The sequence below is a fragment of the Musca vetustissima genome, unplaced genomic scaffold, assembly GCF_032173495.1.
Source record: "Musca vetustissima isolate MV318-11 ecotype Yass unplaced genomic scaffold, APGP_CSIRO_Mvet_v1 utg22057, whole genome shotgun sequence".
NCBI classification, from domain to species: domain Eukaryota; kingdom Metazoa; phylum Arthropoda; class Insecta; order Diptera; family Muscidae; genus Musca; species Musca vetustissima.
In genome coordinates this window covers 37,317-53,854 of record NW_026887878.1, presented here as the reverse complement: position 1 = coordinate 53,854, position 16,538 = coordinate 37,317, and the positions used below count along the sequence as shown (strand labels likewise).

Sequence of the window (16,538 nt, the reverse complement as noted above, 5' to 3'; positions counted from 1 at the left end):
CCTTTGGTAAAGAGGACTTGAAAAAATATTTTTAAGAAATCCACGCCTTTGGTAAAGAGGACTTGAAAAAATATTTTTAAGAAATCCACGCCTTTGGTAAAGAGGACTTGAAAAAATATTTTTAAGAAATCCACGCCTTTGGTAAAGAGGACTTGAAAAAATATTTTTAAGAAATCCACGCCTTTGGTAAAGAGGACTTGAAAAAATATTTTTAAAAAATCCACGCCTTTGGTAAGGAAGATTTGAAAAAAAATATTTTTAAAAAATCCACGCCTTTGGTAAAGAGGACTTGAAAAAATATTTTTAAAAAATCCACGCCTTTGGTAAAGAGGACTTGAAAAAATATTTTTAAAAAATCCACGCCTTTGGTAAAGAGGACTTGAAAAAATATTTATAAAAAATCCACGCCTTTGGTAAAGAGGATTTGAAAAAATATTTTTTTAAAAAATCCACGCCTTTGGTAAAGAGGACTTGAAAAAATATTTTTAAAAAATCCAAGTCCTTTGATAAAGAGGACTTGAAAAAATATTTTTAAAAAATCCACGCCTTTGGTAAGGAAGATTTGAAAAAAAATATTTTTAAAAAATCCACGCCTTTGGTAAAGAGGACTTGAAAAAATATTAAAAAAAATCACTCTTTTGGTAAAGAGGATTTGAAAAAAATATTCTTTAAAAAATCCACGCCTTTGGTAAAGAGGACATGAAAAAGTCCACGTTTTTGGTAAGGACTTGAAAAAATATTTTTAAAAAATTCAAGGCCTTTGGTATGGACTTGAAAAAAAAATTTATAATAATCCACTGTGCAGCATACTTTCAGGAGCCAGCCACATATGGCAAGGCCATAGTTGTGAAATGACTTCCATAGACAGGTTTATTAAGACAGTAGCAAAAGGATAATAGGACACGTTAAAAATGAAACATGGCCAAGTTTAGTTTTTGTTTTTGTTGTTGTTTTCTTGTTATTGTTTATCTCTTGACGGTGAAGTGAAACATCACTACGACGTACGTGCAAATTGTTTATAACCTCTCTCACTCAAAAAAAACAGAGGAAAAGTGTAGGAACTGTTTTCACTTTGTGTCAGCAGGTTTCTTCGAAATCAATTTAGCGTAACCTTCATTGGAAATTTTTGTTTCCAATAAAGCCAACAATTTTTGTTTATCAAAATAAAAAAAAAAACAAAAGCACTTTTGTAGCTCTCAAAATTCAAAGAAGCCAATATCATTGATGTGTTTACCTAGAAACGAAGAAGAAGAGTATTTTTTTATTTAATTTTTGAATTTTGTTCATTGTTGCTGAAAAAGAAACTTTGTTAAAACATTTTCGATATTCTGGGAAATAATCAATTTTTGGGGAGGAATATCAATGGTATTGTTATCAGGTTCTTTGTATGGCAAATTTTTTGGAAATTTGTTAAATTAAGCGGACACGAAATTGAAGAAGTTTGAAAGGGTAATTTGAATTTTTGAAGAAAAAAATTGAAGTGGGTGAGAATAAAAAAATCTCAAGGTAATAGTCCTTTTAGAAATCCACAAAAGTTACATATCAAATTGATGACCATATTGCTTATCCTCTAGTAGCTGTAATTAAGTTTTCATAATGATCCTATGGAGTACACTCATCAGCATCGCCATCCCCATTATCATCCTCATCAGCAGCATCGTCGAAATCCACACAAAACATTTTATCGTTTTCATTTTAATGTAATTAAAACATTTTGTGATATTTGATAGGGTTTATGTCATAAACAAATCACGTTAGCGGCTGCCTATTTTACAAACACACACACAGACACAATCATTTTATGGTGGCTTCAGCCGGAGGGCCGGCCAACCAGCCAGCCAGCCCCTCTGTCGAACAGCAGAGCCTAACCACATTCGCACTCGCTGGCTTGTCGCTCTTCGCTCACATTGCCATGGTGGTGGTGATGGTTGTTGTTGATGTATTTAAAAGTTGATGATAAAACCCAACCACAGCAGCAACATAAAGCTTAATTATTATTCGAAGAGCTATTGTTGATGTTGTTGTGATTATTGTTATTATATTCTGTGTGGATTTTGATAGGAGCGGATGAGTGAGAGAGGTGGAGGAGGGCCATCATAAACTAACACGACATTTTATGTACGCATAGCTCAACTATCAACCAGGCAAATAATCTGCCATCCTGCCACCCACGGCAAATCACAACACACAAAAAAACTTTACCCTATTCACAGCCAAGTGAATAGCGCGGTTGATTACAAGAGCTCATTTCATGAGAGGATAGTGGCTGTGTGTGTGTGCGAGAGAGAGAGAACGGAGATACTTGTCGTTTTCAAAAGGAAATTTAATTAAGGCTATCATTTCATAATCTTATATCTGAACAAGGATCTTTGTGACATAAACAATGTTCAAAGTTACAAAGTCAATAACAATTGGATTTTAGGAGGTGGGGGAAATATTACACCCTTCAAGAAATGGCCAAGCAATTATTGGGGAGTTTTAATAAGAAATATTTTTAGGAACATAAATAAAAAAAATAAATAAAAATTGTCCATGGATTTTTAAAGAAATATTTTCAAGAACCCAAACAAGCGTGGATTTTTTGAAAAATATTTTCTTCAAGCATCCACACAAGGCGTGGATTTTTTAAAGAATATTTTTTCAAGAATCCACACAAGGCGTGGATTTTTTAAAGAACATTTTTTAAGCATTTACCAAAGGCGTGGATTTTTTAAAGAATATTTTTTTAAACATTTACCAAAGGCGTGGATTTTTTAAAGAATATTTTTTTAAACCTCCTTACTAAAGGCGTGGATTTTTTAAAGAATATTTTTTCAAGCCTCCTTACCAAAGGCGTGGATTTTTTTAAAGAATTTTTTTTTCAAGCCTCCTTACCAAAGGCGTGGATTTTTTTAAAGAATTTTTTTTCAAGCCTCCTTACCAAAGGCGTGGATTTTTTTAAAGAATATTTTTTTCAAGCCTCCTTACCAAAGGCGTGGATTTTTTTAAAGAATTTTTTTTCAAGCCTCCTTACCAAAGGCGTGGATTTTTTTTAAGAATTTTTTTTCAAGCCTCCTTACCAAAGGCGTGGATTTTTTAAAGAATATTTTTTCAAGCCTCCTTACCAAAGGCGTGGATTTTTTAAAGAATATTTTTTCAAGCCTCCTTACCAAAGGCGTGGAATTTTTAAAGAATATTTTTTAAGCCTCCTTACCAAAGGTGTGGATTTTTTAAAGAATATTTTTTCAGAAAGTTTGCATTAATTTTAAAATTCCTGCGGATTTTTACAACAACCAAGCTTTTGTTGATCTACTATTTTTTTTGTCTTTATATATTTTTATTTCATTTCCTTCACATGAAAAAAATGTTCTTTCATCGGTCAGGATAATGGGAAATGTTATAACATTGTTCGACATGGCAGGTGTGGTAAACCTTAAAAATTCCAAAGAAAATAAAACTGAAACACACGTATTCAACTTCCTATCATTGCTGGTTGTTTTTACCCAGCCACCTTACAAATTCTTTGGAATTATTTAACATTTCTGAAACAAAGGCAGACAAAAAGAAAGTAAAGTCAACAAGATATCTGCATAAATAATAGCATTCACACATAAAGAGAGAGAGAGAGAGAGCGACCAAAGAGAATGCATGAATTCATGACGATGTTACATTTTATTATAATTTAACTTGATGGCTATAACACAAAAGTATTAACGCAAGCCTAAAAATATGCAAAAATTGTTTTCTGTGTAGACAATTTTCACCATTAAGCTTCCCTTGAGATAAAAGAAAAAACAATGATATGCGTGTGTTGGCAACCACTACTGCGACGTGTGATATTTAACACGTGCTTTCGAAATCGGAAAGTCAACGAAGAGATAGCAACACCCGGAACGTGTAACGAATGCAATTCGTGTGTACAGAGAAAACATCAAATGTCGATAAAGAGTTAAACTGGGGAATATATGATAGCTCAAAGAGGAAGAACGAAAAGTTTTTCTTAAATTTAATATATGGCCTATCTTGAAAAATAGTCTTTAAAAAATCCACGCCTACGTTAGCTCTTGAAAAATAGTCTTTAAAAAATCCACGCCTACGTTAGCTCTTGAAAAATAGTCTTTAAAAAATCCCTATGGTAGCTCTTGAAAAATAGTCTTTAAAAAATCCACGCCCTGTATTAGGCCTTGAAAAATAGTCTTTAAAAAATCTACGCCCTGTATTAGGCCTTGAAAAATAGTCTTTAAAAAATCCACGCCTTGTATTAGTCCTTGAAAAATATTTTTGGTCCTTGAAAAAATCCACAACTTCGAATCCATAAGGCTGCCATGCTGCCTGCCCTTTGCCCTTAACAATCAACCCTAACTCACAATTAATATTCTCCCCCTAAATTCACAATAATTTGCCAAATCATTAATGCCAACAGCTTTTCAATAATCCCCAGCAAGAAGCTAAATTAATTATCCATCATTACGACGAAGAAACATATTGTGAATGATTTCATGATTTCCAATCATTTTCCGAGCTATTCGTGCAATTTAAATTCTTTGAAAGTGAATTCCAAAATATGTAGTTTCCCCCCTCCACAAGTCTCTGCCAGCTCAGCAGGTCAATCGATAAGAAAATAACCACTCACCATAATGTCCATAAGTTAAGCGAGCGGGTTGTTGTTTCACTTTAATAATTACCTTTTCATGGAAGCACTTTTCTCCCTCCTCTTCTTCATCGCCTAGCAAGTCAAATGCCAAGATTTTTGCACTGCAAGGCAAAACATTGCTTTCGAAACACCAACAACAACAAACATTAACGTATGTTCCGACAATCAACAACCAAACATCTAGAGCGGAGGGTGGTTTTGTTTCGAACAGTTGTTAGATTTTAATAGTTCTAATGGAACTGCATTTTTAACACGATTTTTTTTCAATTTCATTCATTCGCCACTTCTCCTTTACTCTTTCTTTCTTCTTCATCCTTCTTCTCCTTCTTCTTCGTAGATTGCACTTTATGAATAAAATATTTTATTTTGTGGGAAAAGAGGTTATGTCGCGTCTCCGTGTAAATCCAATGGTTGGTGTATTAGTGTTGCTTACTGATTATGGTATCTAGTTTTCTGTGCTTGCCTTTCCTTCTTTTATAAGCTACTTTCACTTAGTTGTTTGTGTGTGTGTGAGTGAGTGCTTCCAAGGGAAGTTCATGTCGTAACAAACTTAGTAGCAAATAAAAAAATACCGAACTGAAATTCTTTTTAGTTTTTAAAATTTCCAGTAAAACATGACCTTCACGACCTCTGAAACTTTTTCAATTAACATATTTAAGGAGTTTTACTATCTTAAATGAAAGAAAAATAATACATTTGAAGAACTTTGTCAACATTTCGTAGAAGGTCTATGGAGCGTATAAATAGCGGCAGTAATGATACGCAGCCAAACACCCTAAAGAAATTACTTCCATAAACGGTGTACACACTATCATTTTTGACTGTCAACTTTTTTATCGATTACTGACTGTCCAACAACCATAATTATTTTTCTGATTGCAAAACAATTTTGCCATTCAAAAATGCTAGTGTGTACACCGCATTAAGGAATGTTTTTATAATTAAAGTTTTTTGTGTTAAAAAAATATTTTTTAAAAATCCACTCTCAGCTTTTTTTTTTTTTAAACATGCATTGCGGAATCATAAAAATATATATTTTTTTAAACTTAGACTTTGGGGGGTTTCTGAAAACATTAACTCCACGACGTCAAAAAGTTTTTAAATGAATATATTTGAGTGTTTGTGGCTTAAGTGAATAAAATAATGCACTTTTGCAAAATGTATATAAGGTCTATGGGGCGTATAAGTAGTGACAATAAGTATACGCTCCCAGACACTCTACACAAAAGAATTCTTTAAGGAGAGTTTTTATAATACAAAGGTCTATACTAAATAATCTCATTCATATTTTTATCTGTCTAAAAAAATATTTTTTAAATCTCCAGTTATTGACGACTTAAAAAAACCTTTAAAATATTTTTATTTCGAAAAACTTTCCAAATTTAAAAAAGGTACATGGGTCGTACTAGTAGAGTTGAACAATTATACTCACCTAGACACCCCCAAAAAATACCTATTAAAGGAAAAATGTATACGTGAATCTTGTTTGTAGCTGCTTGTAAAAATATATTTTTAAAAAATTCAATTCAAATGGTATTTTGAAAAGTAAATTTAAATTTAGAAATTAGAAATTTAAAAAAATATTTGTACTGTTTCTGATGAGAAAATATGGATACTTATAGAAGAACTATGGAGCATATAATTAGTGTACAATACGTATACGCATCATTATACCAAAGGAAATTCTTCTAAATAAAAAACCGACCTTAATGGAAATATATTCAATATTTCGTGATATTGCTCAATGTAGCCCTATTAGAGGTCAACAGTACATTTTCCTTACACTGACATATTTTCCGAATATTACTATTCATATTCAGTACAGCCCTTCTAATTAGTTGTCCAGATTCCCTTCACCATGGGTTGTGTTGTGATGCTCGGCCCATTATTGGCATCGACTCGAAAAAAAACACAAGAAAAATTATGTATTCGCTCCACTTTATCCCATAATTATAATCTGATCATCACCGAAAGTTATAGGCGTTGTTTTTGACCATAACTGGATCCACATGGAAAACTTCATAGCGATCAGCGCTATATTTTCGCCCTCTAGTGTGGTAATGGGTTACTAAATAATATCTGTATACGTAAGCACCTGTATATATTTTAGTGTAACTCCCACATCCGAGTACATACGACAATATAATTGGTATCAATTTAATAGTCAACCACTCCTCTTAGATATACTATCAACTTCTCGGGTATATGTCCGTCAGGAGTAAATATATACGCCATAGAATACAAATTTTGTAATTTTTCACATAAAAGTCAGGGTCCATTTGACCCGCTAAATATTGACCGATGTTTATCAAAACAGGCATGCTTATTCTTTGGCCCGTTCCCCATCTCTTTGTAAAATGTCGCGTCCTCTAGAGCGACCAGACAAAAATTAAGTATTTGGACCATTTTATCCCCTAAATATTAACCGATCTTTACCAAAAACAATAGGGACCCATCCTACATGCAAAAGAAAATTGGTCGTGAAGATTGGTCCATAACTGTGGTCTGTATGGTGTTTTCAAATTATAATGGACAGACTGACGGACACACATATCTAGATAAACTCAGCAAGTCGAGATATGACTATCGGTATACTTAAAGGTGGGTCTAGGACCAATATTTCGCGGCGTTACAAACTCTTGGGGCTGCACAAAGCCATAATACCCTGACAACATAGTTGTATAGGGTATAAAAATCCACTCTGATAAAACTCGTAAAAAATATAAAAAATACGTTTGGAGTGTATGCTTAAAACAATATATATTTTTTAAATAATTAATATAACATTATATTTGAAGGACTTACTACATTTATAGAGGGACTATGGGACGTACTAGTAGCGTGCAACAATGATGCGCAACATAGTACTCGAAACAAAATTCTGCTCTTTTCAAGAAGTGACAGTGAGTGAATAAAAAATATTGAGAACACATTTAAAAAAATTCACGGCTATATAAACCTTTGAAAAAAATACTTTTTTTTTTTAAACGCATGTCTATATAAAAAATATTCTTCAAATCCAACACGCCTTTTTTAAGTCCTTAAAAATATTCATCAAATCTAACACGTCTTTTTTAGTCCTTAAAAAATATTCTTCAAACCCAACACGCCTTTTTTAGTTCTTAAAAATATTTTTAAAAAATCCAGGCCTTTTTTAGTTCTTAAAAAATATTCTTTAAAAAATCCACGCCTTTTTTTAGTCCACGCCTTGTATTAGGCCTTGACAAAATATTCTTTAAAAAAATCCACGCGTTTTTTATTCCACGCCTTGTATTAGGCCTTGAAACAATATTCTTTAAAAAATCCCCGCCTTTTTTCGACCACGCCTTGTATTAGGCCTTGAAAAAATATTCTTTAAAAAATCCACGCCTTGTATTAGGCCTTGAAAAAATATTCTTTAAAAAATCCACGCCTTGTATTAGGCCTTGAAAAAATATTCTTTAAAAAATCCACGCCTTGTATTAGGCCTTGAAAAAATATTCTTTAAAAAATCCACGCCTTATATAGGCCTTGAAAAAATATTTTTTTAAAAAATGCACGCCTTATATAGGCCTTGAAAAAATATTTTTTTAAAAAATCCACGCCTTATATAGTCTTTGAAAAAATATTCTTTAAAAAATCCACGCCTTATATAGGGCTTGAAAAAATATTCTTTAAAAAATCCACGCCTTATATAGGGCTTGAAAAAATATTCTTTAAAAAATCCACGCCTTATATAGGGCTTGAAAAAATATTCTTTAAAAAATGCACGCCTTATATAGGTCTTGCAAAAATATACTTTAAAAAATCCACGCCTTATATAGGTCTTGAAAAAATATTCTTTAAAAAATGCACGCCTTATAAAGGCCTTGAAAAAATATTCTTTAAAAAATGCACGCCTTATATAGGCCTTGAAAAAATATTCTTTAAAAAATCCACGCTTTGTATTAGGCCTTGGAAAAATACTATTTAAAATATCCACGCCTTGTATTAGGCCATAAAAAAATATTCTTTAAAAATTCCACGCCTTGCATTAGGCCTTGAAAAATATTCTTTAAAAATTCCACGCCTTGCATTAGGCCTTGAGAAAATATTCTTTAAAAAATCCACGCCTTGTATTAGGCCTTAAAAAAGTATTCGTTAAAAAAAAATATTCTTTAAATAATTCACTCATATTGTAGCCCTTGAAAAAATATTCTTTAAAAAATCCCCACCTGTATGAACCTGAGAAAAAGTATTTGTTTCGCATTAGGAATCCCTAATTAATTATTATTTCCTTTAGTTAATATTCCTCATACGCTCCCAAGAACTCTATTCCTATAACTCATACGCTACCAGTTATAAAATATAAAATCATCTCTTGACAATATATTTTTATTTATTATTGATATAAGACTATCGAAACGAAATCAAATAAATTTAAATAAATACTAGACTATTGACAAATTTTTAAATGATTCTCATCTCTCTCCCCGCCCACAAAAACAATAAACAAATAGTAAAGAAGCACCTTTGTCTTTGAGCTTAAATTAATTTACATATGAATGCAATTGAATAGTTCCAATGCACACAGGGACAGACACAAGAGTGTACACACGCACACACACTTCGACTTTCTCAATTACAAAAGATTCGAGAACATTACCAATTACTTTTCATAATCTTAAAAGTGACACCCCAGTTAAGTTAGGTATGTACAAAAGAATGGCAAGTACAGAGAGAGGGAGATGTGTACACACACACACGTACACATGCATTCGCAGAGGGAAAACACGTCAATAACATAAAACAAACCCCCCTCCTTTCAATACAAACAATTTTCCTGTCGATGGTGTGTGTGTGTGTGTGTGCATCCGAGCTACCATCAGCAGCTTCCAATGACGTCAGCAAATGTGTGTGTAGTTGTAGAGGTATTGTATTTGTTGTAATAGTATTTTTGGGGGAAGATACACACACACACATAGGGAGATACACAATACAGTGCCGAAGGCTGCTGGCCCATAAACACCCACTAAGGAATTCATTGAGTAGAGATAGATCCTCCAGCTCCTTGTCTCCACCAGAGGATAGATAGACATACAGGCGAACTTCTTATACTTATGGTCTGTGTAATATATAAAAATCTTAAGAAATTTATGAGTTCTTACTTTGAAAGGTTTTTGAATAGAATTTAATAGACAATCGTAGCATACAATGATGTAGCCGAAAACGACGAGGCTACTGATGGCGGAGAGAAGGCGAGAGAGAAATGCAAATAGTGCAATTCTGCAGTTGAAGGAGTATTGAGTTGCGCGCTATTGTGGTTTAGTCCTCGCAATTCATACAAACATATATTGTTGTCATAGCCTTTGTGTAATTGTAATCAGAATTTGAGGAAATTATTTTGAATTGCATTAAAGACGTTTTTATTTCTTTGAATTCAAAATTTAATCAAGAATTTTATTTATAAATTTTTGAAAAAATATTCTCAAAAAATCCACGGCTTTAAAAATCTTTAAAAACATATTTTAAAAAATCCACGGCTGTATAAATCTTTGAAAACTTATTTTTTAAAAATCCACACCTTTATAAATCTCTGAAAAACTATTTTAAAAAAATCCTAATACGTAAATTTTTTTAAAATATTTTTGGCTTTTTTATATTATTTTCTAACTAATGTTTTTCTTCTCTTTTTTCTTTCAGATTATAAAAAATTTTGGCAAATTGTTCAGTATTTACCTATATAAGCAACAAATTTAGATAGAAGACTTAATTTATATGTGTTTGATGCCCTCAAGAAAGCAACAACAACAACAAATTTACCCAATTAACAAACAACAACAATAACAACATAACAATTGTAGCATCTTTAACCTGAAAGCGTTTCTTTAAAAAAAATCCCAACAATATTATTACATTCCTTTTCAAATTATTATTATAAGAATATTCGTTTAATTTACTATAACATTTCATCATTCTGACCGGCCGAACTTTAACACACCATCACCATTCTCATCACATTGGATTACGCTCAGTTTTATTTTTGTCCAGAGCCAATTAGTGGCATCAACAGACCGCAATTACAATTTTTACAAGCGCCAGCGCCATCACCGTCGTCGTTCTACAATTTGGCCAACAGCAACAACAACCTCTGTAACAGCCAGACTTACAACAACAATTGTTTTCACAACATCAACAACATTGCGCAACCAGCCGCCCATCGTTCATCTTTACTTTGTCAGCAAGACGATACAACAACGCCACCTACATACTACAATTACAACTACAATTACATCCATCAACAGCAACAACTGCAGCAACAACAGCAGCAGCAACAACAACAGCAGCAGCACCATCACCATTATAATCCCTTTTTAAGTCCCCAGCTCAGCCATCATCTCCAGCAGACCCCACCACTACCACCTGCCCTACCACCACCGCCACCAACTCCCCACCTGCCGCATCTCTTCAAAAGCAGCCACAACACCAATCCGTTCTGCGGCAGTGTCAGTAGTAGTTACCACCACCTGGGAGGATCGTCGGGTGGATTTGCAGGTCTAGGACTGGGTGGCCTGGGTGCTCTAACAGGCGGTGCAGGCGGAGGTTATACACCTTTGGGTCGTAGCTACCGTTACTACAAACATCACTCCACCGGGGGTCTAGGCGGTCACAGTAGTTACAACGGTTACTATAGCTTGAGTTTTGGCGAGAGTTATTATCCCTATAGCACACCCGGAGGCGTTGCTGCAGGTGTCCTTAGTCAGAGTGGTAGCAGCGGTCTGGCTCCACTAAGCGGCGGTAGTGGCAATTATTTTGGTCGCATCTCACCGGCAGCAGCTCATACGGGCCCTCTCCTCGCGACATCGGCGGCAGAAACTCGTAGCAGTCTCTTGAAGTTAGCTTCACCCACCCCGCCAACAGCTTCATTAGCTCCACCACCACCCCCACCCCTATTACCACCCTTAGATGACGATCTGCAAGTGAGCACCGAACCTTACTTGTCGACATATTCCAGGCCCATCGATTATATACCCTCACCACCGGCCTCGTTACGTTCGGAAACCTACGCCTATCGGCCACCGAGTAGGCGTCGCGAATCGGGAAGATATTCGGCCACCGGCTACTACACACGCCAGAGAGCCCGTGGCTTTTCGCCGATTATCGACTGTGATCGTTATCTGGATAGTGAGTTTGTGGGACGTGGTCGTCGTCGCCATCGTACCAACAGCCTACAGAGTACTTGTGATCTTGGCCTATCGCCGTTTACGCCCATCGATCGATTGTCGCCCATACGACACTCGACGTCGGCGTCACCTCGTCAACAGCGCGAGAAATATTTATCTCCAGGCGGGAGTCCAAAATACAGCAGCAAAACGTCGTCCACACCACAAGCGTCACATCACCTCGAGTCTCAATACCATACTCAGGTCGACCTGCCACCAACAGCGCCATCAGATCCATCATCCGCCGTCACCGGCCACTATCATCACAAAACGACCGCCAGCGGCGCCAGTCATCATCAACATCAGTCGCATCACCATCATCACCCCCACGGTCAAGTGCAACCGCCATCCGAACAGACGACACATCTGCAACAGAAATACGATCCTCAGACACCATATCACGCAGCATACGGCGGAGGCGATAGTACGACGGATACATATCATCACAAGAGGTCGCCACACGCCAAAACGACGGGAGCATCAGGAGAATACCATCAGCAGCAGCATCATCAGCAGCAACAACAACAACAGCACTACCAGCAGCAACACCAACAACCGTACCAACAATACCCCTCACAACAGCCCATCACGGCCACCACAATCTCAAGCTGTTCGTCGCGGCCCCTGACACAGCAGCACGACGATAGCTGTGAGGAGTTCCATCACATCCCGTTCAATCTCAGCTATTTCCAGCGCAAAAGAATGATGGTGAGCAAATTGTGGAAAGGCTGTTTCCCGGATGTCACCCCGGAACATGTGCACCGACACAATTTCTATTTGTGTCAATGGCAACGGAATACCCAGGTGCGAATTATCTATCTTTTCTATCGTTGGATTACGGCGATCATTTGTTTGGCGGCATTGGTCTGTTCGCTACTGGATATCGGTCGGACAGATGAACATTTTGAAAATCATTATGCCAAATGGTGGATATATTTGACACATTGGGGTCTGTTGTTTTGTACGGTTCAGGCATGGTTGGCGGCAATGATTGTTACGCAGGGTATGATGGTGGAGAGGGAGGATTTTGAATTGATGCGTCAGGCGAAAAAGTCGAAGCTGCATTATCTCTATTGGATCATATATACATGTGCGACGGTTTATGCTTTTATAATAACGATGTGTTATTGGTTGCTGGTTCATGATCCGGGTAAGTTTTGGGAAATTTGTATTTAATATTTTCTGTTGCATACCTTTAGGCGTATATTTGCCCTTATAAATTATTTTTAAAAAGCCACGCCTTGTTAGGCTCCCTTAAAATAATTTTTAAAAAGCCACGCCTTGTTAGGGTCCATTAAAATTAATTTTTAAAAATCCACGCGTTGTTTAGGTCAATTTTTTTATAATTCTCACTTCTATTTTCAAAATTCTTTAAAATATTGTAATTTATTATACATAACCTCTCAAAAAATAATAAATCCTCCCCTTTTGATTTACATATAAATTACACCATTATGATAGTTTAGTTTCCCTTTCATGTCCGACGCACACACACATACCCAAACACACATAAGACATTTTGCCAATTATCTCCTGAAAAAGTCCAATCCAATTAAAATGTCATGTTTTTTTGTTGTTGTTCAAAACGTATGCAGAATTCTAATAACTATGGGCCTCCGTCAGCCAGTCACCCACCCATTACTTCGGGAGGTTGGTGGTGTGCGAACTATTTTTAAACATAATCCGGTCAACATAGATTTTTATACCATACCACAGGACAATAGAAAGTAACCTATAAAAAAATACTCGGAACTTGAAGACAATGTACCAATTGACGACCACCTACACACGCTCACATATCTACGTACATGTGCTTACTGACACACTGCTAATTGCCACTTTCGATGTCCATAGAATAATTCAAAAGAGTTTTTGTAATTACTTTTTGTCACATTGTTTTTATGGGTTATAAAGGCAAAGAAGAAGCAGCACAATCTTCTGATGACGTACATACATGGTTGGCCGTTACTAACAGTTTTCCTCCTTTCCCTCTCTTTGATTTTCCCATTTTACAGAAGTCCACAAGATCGACACATTGAACATTATGGTACATGTCTTGAATTCGGTTATAATGCTCATCGATTTGGCCATTGTCGGACATCCAATTAAATTGAGCCACGTCTACTTTACCACTGGCATTGGTTTGGCTTATGCCATATTCACGGGAATTTACTTTTTGGCCGGCGGCACCGATAGGTAAGTCACATCAATCAAATATCTCATTAGATAAGGGTCCTGATGCCGTTCTTTTATTTCACAGGAAAAATGAAAAAGCCATTTATCCCATGCTCGACTGGAGGAAGCCGGGCAAGGCCATTATTGTGACCGTGTGTGCCATCATCTTTGTATTTGTGGTGCATTTTCTGTGTTTCCTGCTGTACCGGGCCCGTGTCTGGCTCTTCACCAAACTCTGTATACGCAGTTCGCATCATCGTCGTCGCGATGGTGACATTTGTGAGGGTCTCAACGATGATTCATGTGCCCGGCTGGGCGGTGGCAGTAGTGCTGATTATTCGCATCAGCAACAGTTCCCAACAATTGTACACTCGGAACAGCCACATCGTACACATTTGTCGGTGGCCACCAGTGCAGCAGCTACACAGCCACAGCCAACGACCGAACATTTGTATGCCAATGCGCCAAGTCATCATGGTGGAGGCAGCACCACCAGCCATCATCATCAACAGCAGCAACAGTCGTCGCATCATCATCATCAAAGTCATCATACACCGCATCAGTATCCACCCCAGTATTCGGGATATCAGCAACAACCTGTTGTGGCCGGCGTCAATGTGGGTGTAATTAGTTCGGCTGATATTTATCAACATCAGTCGCATCAGCAGCAACAACAACAGCAGCAGCACCATCATCAGCAACAGCCACATGATAACAATAATAAACAACAACAACACAAAAGTGGTGGAGGTGGTGGTGGCTCATCAAGTGTTGGTGGTGGTGTAACTGGCGGTGGCGGTGGCAACTCATCGAATTCCGCCTTATCACGCACTGTCTCCCACTTGGATGCATCACAACGTGAACAATTCCTAAATCCCAATCAAATTGTGGAATATAAAATGTAAAGACGTTGTACCCGGCACCGATATACCTTCAATTTGTCCATGAAATTTCTCGAAAAACATTGTCCCCAATGTCAGGCGTATAGGGAGCAGGCCCAGCTAAGCGATGAGGGCGATGGTGATGACGAAGAGGCTGCCGGTAATCATAGATGTAGTGAATCGAAAAAATTGGAGTGTGGAGAGAAGAAGTGTTGTTAGGAAATTTTAAAGGGAACCGGTTTGAACTAGAAAACTTCACAGTAATAGATTATTTTTAAAATATATATAAAAATTTAGGTGGATTTGTAACCTAAAAAGTATTTTTGTTGCTTTATTGTTTTTATATTAAGACAGTTGTGTCTCCTTGAGTGAGAAAATAATTTATATCTCTTAACCCTATAACCCTATACTTCTGGCACCTCAAAAGGCATTCTTCATATAGAGATTATATCAAAAATATTTATTTTTATAACACTGTGATGGTTATTATATGTATGGTGAACCTGGTATTTTGATCAAAATCAAATTTCTCAAAATACATTCCAGTATCACCAAGTCCCCTGATAGGATAATTATTATAAAATGTATTGTATTTAACCAAAATGAAATATCTCAAAATAGCTTCTGATATATAAAAAGAAGTCCCGTGGAAGGATCTCTATTAAATAATCTAATGTATACCTCTCAAAAACAATATTATAATTGTAAACCTCTCATGATGGCCTCTAATGTGAAGATGGTCATCCAAAAGCTTCTCAATATATAGGAGTGTCTTTCAAAAATAACAAATTCCTTCTTTTGAATTTGCATATAAATTACATAATTATAATCGTTTACATTTTTAAATATGTATTCCAAATGATTAGCTATATAAATATATATATTTTTTTGTTTCTAAAATATTTTATATAACATTAAAAAATATATTTATTATTTTTAATTTAAATTATTTGTAAACTTATTTATAAAAGTTATTTCAGTATTATTTATTTAATTTTTTATTAAAATCTAATATATTTATTATTATTTTTTTAATTTAATGAATATAATTAAGTATTTGTAATGAAATTACTTATTTTTTATATCATTAAAAATCAATTGTGAAGTTCAGTTTTTAAATTGTAATTTTAAATAGTTGAGTATCTGCAGCCCTAACTTACGAATGCTTATTATAATAAATATTTCACGCAAGCTATAATCGGAACAATATTGTTCTACTTATGTGAATCCTTCTATCTCTAGACCCATAGAAGAGCAGTCCCTATTTCCATGAGATTTTTATCTAAATAAGACCATTTAGAAAGAATATAGGTTCTTTCAATATTTCTCTCCCTTGCTAAAGTTCTTCAAAAAATTTTTTCAAAATTTCAAAACATTTTGAACTTCTAAATCGAGTGTATAGGCAAGGATTATATTATATTCTTAAATCCTTTTTTTTATAGTTCGAAATGTTTGTTTACGATCATATACAGAAGAAAATCTTAGTGGTATTCTATTTATATAATTCTCTAATCAAATCTTCATGAAGCGGTTTTAATGTGTAGATGATCCCGACATCCATTAAAGCATCTCTATATTTCCATGAAAGCCTTTCCTTTTGAGAATTAATTTTCAAATTAAGTTTAGTTATTGGAGTTGTCCATGTACTGTGGTTTTTGGAATCGTTCA

The 16,538-nt window shown here is 35.4% G+C and overlaps 1 protein-coding gene across 1 annotated transcript; it reads left to right on the top strand.

Moving 5' to 3' along the window:
- The first annotated feature begins 12,396 nt into the window (after positions 1-12,396).
- On the top strand, positions 12,397-15,010 carry LOC133335679 (uncharacterized). Its single transcript, XM_061543990.1, has 3 exons — positions 12,397-12,964; positions 13,830-14,010; positions 14,075-15,010. The coding sequence occupies exons 1-3, from the start codon at positions 12,517-12,519 to the stop codon at positions 14,892-14,894; spliced, it is 1,449 nt and encodes a 482-aa protein (XP_061399974.1). The 5' UTR covers positions 12,397-12,516; the 3' UTR covers positions 14,895-15,010.
- Positions 15,011-16,538: the final 1,528 nt, after the last annotated feature.

What these genes read in the sequence shown, in the direction of transcription:
- LOC133335679 (XM_061543990.1), top strand. Translation starts at nt 12,517, where the DNA reads ATGATGGTGAGCAAATTGTGGAAAGGCTGTTTCCCGGATGTCACCCCG. An exon ending in GTTGCTGGTTCATGATCCGG is followed by an intron (nt 12,965 to 13,829) that starts GTAAGTTTTGGG and finishes CCCATTTTACAG; the next exon opens with AAGTCCACAAGATCGACACA. An exon ending in TTGGCCGGCGGCACCGATAG is followed by an intron (nt 14,011 to 14,074) that starts GTAAGTCACATC and finishes TTTATTTCACAG; the next exon opens with GAAAAATGAAAAAGCCATTT.